Here is an 8,125-nt window from a genome sequence, read left to right as displayed (position 1 = left end):
CGGGATCGAACCGGGGACCTTGTGCGTGTGAAGCACACGTGATAACCACTACACTACGGAAACCACAGTTGATAAATTTTCATAGATATTTTATAAAGAATATATATAATCTATTTAAAAATTAATATTTTGATATTTTTTTTATTAATTTTATGTCAATTGATATATATAAAAAAAAAAATTATATACTTTTCTACAAATTATAAAAATAAAATAATTCTGCATTTAATCATGAAATGAAGAACACATTTTTTTTTTCAATAATTGAATATTTATTTAGATTTCATTTTGTGAAAGTGTAAAGGATATTAATTCTTTCGGCCTTTGTTATTACTTTCGTGTGTATATAGGAATTTAATGATTTCATAAATTATAAATAAATTATTATATTATATTTCAGCGAGGGCCTAAAGGGTTCAATATTGTATTCAATGTATATTATTAATATATTTACAAAATTGCAATAAATAATATATCGGAAGTAAAGAATATTATCTTATATAAATTATTTAATATCATAAGATTTTTACACTATCAAGTGTAAAATGCATCTATTGTTACTAAATGGAACTACTAACATTGTACATTGCGTACAATGTACTATCGAATACTTATACTATATTTAATACAACGAGCATTTAATTGATCATCAATAATTCGGATTTTATTTTCTTTAAATAATTAACAATATAATAAATATTTGATTGTATTTATCATATTTAAATGCAATACTTATTTTCTTAATTGAGATCTGGCAAACATGCAAATGCTATTTTGATTGAGGTTCAATATTCTTAATTTTATAAATATATACTATAAATCGAATCTATTTCATGATTATATAATAAATATTGATTGACGATCGAACGAAAGAGGGAAAAATGAATATAAAATTACATATCTTTATTATTTATATAAATTATGCTTGAAGGATTTGCTTCCTGAAAATCTGAAATTGAATATTTGCGATAACGAAATAAGAATCTATTGATTGTATTTTTAAATAATATTAGATGTTTAGAAAAATTTTTATCGATATTTCTTTAATTTTTCTTTAATTAGAAAACGATAAAAACTTTTCTGAATACTTAATATAAAATGTACATTTAAAAAAAAAATGATAATGTGCATTTGTATGTTCTATTAAATTAGTAATGTAATTGCTAGACACTGTACAAAAAATAAAAAAATAGAGTAAAAAAGAAATGTCAACAGAGAAGAAGCATAAAATATAATAAACTTCTCAGAGAAGTTTATTTTTTTTTCTTATCGCAGTCAGTGGTTTTTTGTATTATCAATTTATTTCGCTGCCTAGTTACTTTGGTTGTTGGTCGATTACATGGTGGAATTTGTTTCAACCCTTGTTGTGATATTTTTGCTGGACTAGCTGTACGTGGTGGTGTTGGACCTTTCAAAAGAGCTTCAACATCTGCTAATCGTTTTCTCAACGTTCTATTTTCACGTTTATATTTCGCAAGTTCGGAATCTTTGTCCAATCTTTCATGACCAGAACTACTAGTTTCTTCTGCAAAATGTCTAAACATGAGATGTAATTTTTCTTCATGTTCCCTTTGCATTAAAACTATTCGTCTCTCTGCTTCCAATTTAGTTTGTTTTAAAGCATTTGTTAACGTTTGAATTTGCCATTCCTGAGTTTCTATATGACTTTCCAATTCAGCTGTTTGAACTTCCAGATTTTTTGAACTCTCTTTTAAATCGATTACCTTTAGAAAATATTTATAGAATAAAGTTCTCATTTCACCATCTGAAAGTTTCGCCAATCTTTCCATTAACATTCTTTCTCCCTTTTCACGCTGTGATTGATTTTCATCGAATCCCTTCCGTCCACAAATCATTTCATTCTTATGCTCGATCATAGCATCGATCGCCTCGATCGTTTCTCCGCATTCCAATAATTTCCTCTCTTCTACAGTGGACAGTGTCTTTTCTTTTTGAAATTTTTCATCTAGATCGCATTTCTCGTCCACTAAACAATCACGAGTACGTCGTAGATTTCGAATTTCGTGACGCAAAGCTTCCTTTTCGTCTATATCCGCCGTTCTTTCTAAATCCATCGATTTTTCTTTTAAAACATGATCAAGATGCGATATTCTCGCACTAACGTCTAATAAATTCTTTTTTTTATCAGAATAATCGGTTTTAGATTTACTATTATTTTTCTCATCCTCGCTTTCCGATTGCATCTCCTTCAACTTGGAAGCTGTTAAATTATATTTTTCTTCGAGATCACGAATTTTTTTCTGATCCTCTGCTAATTCTTCTTCTAATTGTTTCTTACGTTCCTCCTCTTTTTTCAATTGTTTCTTCAATTTTTCCATTTGTTTTCTAGATGTATTTAAAGAACTTTCAAGTTCTAATACTTTTTTAGCAGAATCACCTGCAATTTGTTTTATCATTTCAATATCCATCAATCTCTTTTCATAATGAATGGCCATGTTTTTATATAACTCAATCTCTTTCTTATGGGCAGACTTTTCTTCTGAATCTTTGTAAATGGAAGCATTTTCAGCTTGAGCCAATTGGCTTCTTGTATTATAATATTCTTCTTCCAATTTACTCCATTTGCGTTGAAATTTTTGTTTTGCGCTAGCGCGCGCATCTGAATTTTTTATCATATCTGCGATAAATTTTTCTTTGATTTTAATAGTAGTTTGTAGCTCTTCTATACGTTTATGAGCTCCATCTAAATCTGATTGAATTTTTTTCACTTGAGTTTGTTTTGCCTCGTTATTTAATGTCAATGTTTTCAATTCCTTAATAGGTTCTGGCATTTCTGTTGTTTTCAAAGCATCAATTAATAAATCTGGTGAATTATCATTATGAGTCGCATGATTTTCATTAATAATTGTTTCAGATTCACAATTGTCTAATATTCTTATACTAGTAAATGCTGAAGTTTTATTATCTAAAATTTGATTTTGGTTAGGTTTAAGGCTATCGTTGAAGGCTAATACTTCATTACACATTTCAGAACCAGGAAGCATTGAATTCCTCCTGGAATTTGGATTTCTAAGTGGAACAGCTCTAGTTACAAGGACATTATTATTAGTATTATTTATAGATCTTGCCACAGTTGGAATAATCTCTATATTTGTTTCTCTAAATTCATCCCTCGTAGAATCAACTATTCTATCTGTTTCTATCTTAAGTTTATTCATACATTCGTCTAATTTTTCTAAGAAATCTGGATTTTCTGAACTAACATCACTATGATCTTCCTCTTCTTCTTCTTCTTCATCATCATCATTAGTTTCAGATAATTCACTTTCTGAACTAGATAAACAATTTATTTCAATTTTTCTTTCCATTTGATGTATAGATTCATCTGTTTTTTCATCAGTTTCAGTTACTTCTTCTATTCTTTCTAATGATCTTCTTGCATTTTCCGTATAACCTTGTAAACTACCAGTATCATCACTAGCAATACATTCTTCATATTCTTGTTTCATACAAAGCCATTGTTCAATTTGATCTTGTTCTGTATGAGGTAAAATATTACTTGTCATAAGCTTAGTAAAAAGACCTTCTGCATTTGAAACTAATTTTGACCATTGGGCTGCTGCAAATTCTAATCTAAATATATCAGCACTAGAACTACGCTCTCCTGATGTAGCAGAAGTCATTGTATCATGTGTTTCATCTCCTGTTTGCTCACTCTCTTCTTCTGTAATATGTTGTTGCTCATGATTATTATGTGGATAAGATGGCACAGTATTTATATATGGTGTATAACATTGATGATTGTCCAGTACTGTTTGATGATGGATCCAAGGTGTATAATGCATCATTTTGAAAATATTATATTATACAATTTAATATAATAAATATGGCTTCATTCATTTATATATAATATAAATATTTAATGAATAACTTTTAATGATCTCATTTTGTTTTAAAATACTATTCTTTTATCATTTGAAATATAAAATATAAATTTATTTTCATGATTTCTAACCTATAAGGAACTTTTTATGTTCCAATCTTATATTTAAATATTCACTATTATATATACTGCTACATTTTTGTATATTCTAATAAGTAATATACAAAATTCAATTAATTATAATTTCAAACGTATTTGATAGAATATTTTATAAACTTCTGTATTCAATAAGTAACAGAAATATCTGGCAGAAACTGTTACCAACTTATGATTAATATAGAAAAGAAAGAAATATACTTAAGATATTATAAATTTGTCGAGATTACTTATATTGAAATTCATCGTGTGAAATATATAAAATATAAATTGCATGGAAATAAGTAAAATACAACAAATTATAATAATAGATTTATGAAACGAATTCAAAAAAAATTCCTTAAAAATTAATTTCGTAATTAAATTAAATTTTCAGATTATAAATAACTAATATAAAAACGCAATGTATAAATATGTGATAATAAACATGTAAAAGACTGTTAAAAGAGTAAACAATTTTTTTGAATCACTTATCTATTGGCAATTCTGCCAATAAAATTAAATTGCATCGAATTTGAAATATTTAAAAATTATTATATTAATCAAATTTATATTTTTACTTACAAAAATGAGTTAAGAACTGACTTCTTTTCTAGACACATCAATTTTATCTCTTGATAAATATATTGCACTTTTTTGTTTAAAAATCGAACCACACCATCATCCAAACGCGGCAAAAGTTTGCACGATACTACGAATCAAGATGAATCAAATAATGTTTTAATAATCAAACAATGTTTTAATATTTTGTTAATATTTGTATATTACATATATACAAAAAATTTTTTGACTTATAAAAATAATAAAAATTTTGTATAGATAATAAAATTTTTATCGATTGATTATATTTTAATAAAAATTATTTGCACATGATATTATTTAAAATGTTCCGCGCCATTTTCCTGAGTTTCGTTTCTGGAATGATACCAGTGCTGTGATTGGTCGTTGGCAAAAATTACAACAGACTCTTGTCTGTCGTTTCAGTTATGTTAATGTGACAGTTTTTGCCAAGTATTGTGTAGTTTTCTTCATTTTTTTTTATAAATACATGAAAAATGTTATATAATGTTACGAAATAATTAACTATCTAATAGTACGATATGTATATTAACTTCTATGGTGCATACAAGTCATTACTAATTCGGAGTGTTCAACTATAACTAACCTCCTCTTCGCAAATAGCGACTACGTGACTTCGAAATCTTGAGAAATCAATTTGGTAAGAATATTATGTTTTTTTATTTTTCTTTGTAAAAAAATTTATTCATTATTGATTATGTAAGATGATTATGTAGGTTAGAACATATTATAATCTTAATTGAAATAGTTTTATCAAAAATCTGAAAAGAGTTATATCGATGCATTAAACTTTTACGTCATATGCAACGCATCTAAATTAAAAAAACCAATATTCATTCTCATGTATGCTATTTATTAATTAGATACTTATATAATCATATATACTTTATTTGATGTAAAATTATTATAGATTTAACATTTATTGAAATAAATTATGAATTTCTTTATATTTCATAAAATTTTTAACTTATATATTATATTCTGAATATTGTTATGACTAATAATTTAAATTTGCTTTGACTCGTAGACTTTGATATGTACATTCTTTTATTGTTAGTGTCATATATTTGCGTTTGAAAAGATCTTTTATTTATATCAATGACTTTCAATTGATATGGCATACTAATGTACCACGATAAGTCACACTCAAGATTTTTATATATAAATTGAAGAAAAGTAATAAATATTATTATTTCCAAATTTTTCAATATTTTATTTTCATTTTGGAAAGGAAAAAAAATATTTTTCTTTGAAAATTAGTAAAAAAAATATATTTTAAAGAATTTAATGCTTTTTTTGATGTGTCATAGAATTTTAATAATTAATTTGTTTAATGTTTTTATCATATGAGATAAAAAATTGAAAATTATTGATTTAAACTAAAGATCTTCAAAATAATTTGTATATTTGATTTATGTATCAAACGTAATAACTTTGAAAACTTTATAATTCTCGTGTTCACATTGAATCGAGGTTAAGTGGTTATTTGAATATTACGTTTGAATAATATAATCCAAGCTTGAAGCAAGACCATAACGTAATATCTGACGGAACAAAGAACACGAATGTAAGTATGATGGGTTCTAAATTTTCTAGAAACGGTTCTATAAGCCAACATACTTTGCATTATCTTTATTACTTAACATCCGTTCAACTTTCTATTCGCACATAAGCACTTTCGCGCTCATTTGTCTATGTTTGTTTATGTTCAAACGTGATAGCATCTATAGCATCCAATTTTTAATTCGACCTATTTTTTATTAGAGCTAGATTTATCCGGTATGCGATTGATATATGCGATAGTACATGTACTTTGTATAAGATATTTAAAATTATATTTAAATATTATTTTAGAAGAAATGGAAAAAAATATGGCGTTTGCTAGTGGAAGTACTCAACCCTCAGCTCCTCCACCTTCGGCACCTCCTTCTTACGAGGAGGCTGTTGAAAATGCAGCTCGTATATCTCGGCAACCAAACATTCCAGTAGGAATTCCATATCCAGTGGGACCATCTTCTATGCCAATGTCATCTTCTATGCCTCGTACGTATTATTTTATTTTTATATTATAAATCAATATAAATTTTTGATGATACACAATTGAACGAATAGATTAATTGGAATTTCAGATAACGCTCCTCAGATAATTCCATCGAATCAGACGACGGTGCCATATCCACCGAATTATTCTGGGCCCAGCGAATCTATGCCACAGCCACAGACACAATATAATGCAAATCCGAATGCGGTGCCTCAACCGGAAGTTCGAGTTGTATATCAGCCAATGATTTATTCTTTGAGTCCAAATCCAACAAAAACAACGTGTCCCACTTGTCATGCTAATATTAAAACTTCCACAATGTCGGATCATCAGCGATGTGCTCATCTATGCTGTATCTTGCTCTGCTTATTTGGGTGAGTGTACATTCATTTTTTAAATATTTGCATTGCTTATGCTATAAAATTGCTTTTGCTGCTTATTTTATTTTTAATTTATCTTTTATTTATTACACATTTTCTCTGTGTTTTTCTTGCAATTGTTCGATACAAATGTAATAGACCTTTTTAAAAATTACGAATAGGAAATATTAAGAATATTTGTAATAATTTTATTATTTATATTATTATTATTAACACGAGTTTTATATCATAATACTTGATTGTTTTTTAACTGACTTACTATTGGCCTTGGTTTTGTTTATCGTTTTTCATTCCGACTTAAGATTAGCATTGCTTTGTAGAAATAGCGCACGGATTTCCAGTTCATATTCATTTTCGAAACACTAAAATATTTATATATGGGTCCTCTTTACTTATAATATGGCTCTTCTCCTTTCAAGCTTTCAAGAGTGCACGGTTTTTTCCAAATATGTTCTCGTCTTGTCTTGGTGTATGTGGTTTTCTATTAGATCCTAAAAAAAAAAAAAATGTTTGACCGATGTTCTTTCAAATTTCAGATGTTGCCTTTGCTCATGCCTACCGTATTGTATGAGCAACTTCATGAGTGTCCATCATTTCTGTCCGAAATGCAAAAGTTATATTGGTACGTGGAAAGGTTGAATCAAACCTTTGGGACACGTCAATTTGTATATTGTTACGCGATTCTTTATATAATCAAATACATTAATGTAATATGTATTATCGCACATTATATGTATATTTACATATTACATTATGTATTAATCAGTATAACATATATGGGAAGTAATCGATATTTCCCTGCTTATCGCGTATAGCAAGTTAAGAGAAAGATTTATCCGACAAGATTGTCATAGATCGTATTACTATACATTCATATATGTGACGCTTATTCCTTGCGAGATGAGATTTGAATGCAGTATACTACAATGTACAATAGTCTCGATGATTGTAGATTTCATGTTGATCCGATATAAGTGAGATGATGTGTTCGAGTGTGTTCATGTCGAATTTAGAGATAGCGTGGGTAATACTATTACAGATATTTTCGAGTGTTGAACTAATGAGCAGTATTGTTTTTACTTGCATTTGTCATATTCTACGTAGTTTTAGGAAAATTTTCTAGGA

General features: G+C 27.5%; 3 protein-coding genes and 1 non-coding gene across 6 annotated transcripts in view; 1 reads left to right on the top strand and 3 right to left on the bottom strand.

Moving 5' to 3' along the window:
- On the bottom strand, positions 1-63 carry Trnav-cac. The gene has a single exon. It is a non-coding gene; the product is annotated as a tRNA-Val (tRNA).
- LOC102672232 overlaps positions 1-4,680 on the bottom strand; it is a 7,317-nt gene extending 2,637 nt beyond the window's left edge. Inside the window, exon 1 of the mRNA XM_006607880.2 lies at positions 4,565-4,680. Coding sequence (XP_006607943.1) covers positions 4,565-4,602 — 38 coding nt within the window. The 5' untranslated portion in view covers positions 4,603-4,680. The remainder of the gene's footprint in view (positions 1-4,564) is intronic.
- On the bottom strand, positions 638-4,168 carry LOC102680197 (kinesin-like protein costa). Its single transcript, XM_006607756.2, has one exon. It carries the CDS (start codon positions 3,807-3,809, stop codon positions 1,254-1,256), a length of 2,556 nt encoding a protein of 851 aa, XP_006607819.1. The 5' UTR covers positions 3,810-4,168; the 3' UTR covers positions 638-1,253.
- A 260-nt stretch (positions 4,681-4,940) lies between the features above and the next one.
- LOC102680326 (lipopolysaccharide-induced tumor necrosis factor-alpha factor homolog) lies at positions 4,941-8,038 on the top strand. Of its 3 annotated transcripts, none has more exons than XM_006607757.1 (4): positions 4,941-5,219; positions 6,434-6,622; positions 6,709-6,994; positions 7,537-8,038. In XM_006607757.1, exons 2-4 carry the CDS (start codon positions 6,439-6,441, stop codon positions 7,637-7,639), a joined length of 573 nt encoding a protein of 190 aa, XP_006607820.1. In that variant the 5' UTR covers positions 4,941-5,219; positions 6,434-6,438; the 3' UTR covers positions 7,640-8,038. The 3 variants fall into 3 exon arrangements, with proteins under 3 accessions (XP_006607820.1, XP_006607822.1, XP_006607821.1); XM_006607759.2 differs by having other exon boundaries at positions 4,947-5,219; positions 6,437-6,622; XM_006607758.1 differs by lacking the exon at positions 4,941-5,219 and adding an exon at positions 6,103-6,146.
- The last annotated feature ends 87 nt before the right edge of the window (positions 8,039-8,125 follow it).

This window comes from Apis dorsata, unplaced genomic scaffold, assembly GCF_000469605.1.
Source record: "Apis dorsata unplaced genomic scaffold, Apis dorsata 1.3 scaffold_19, whole genome shotgun sequence".
Lineage (NCBI taxonomy): Eukaryota > Metazoa > Arthropoda > Insecta > Hymenoptera > Apidae > Apis > Apis dorsata.
Note: the sequence above shows the minus strand (reverse complement) of the source record. Positions and strands in the feature narration are given on the sequence as shown.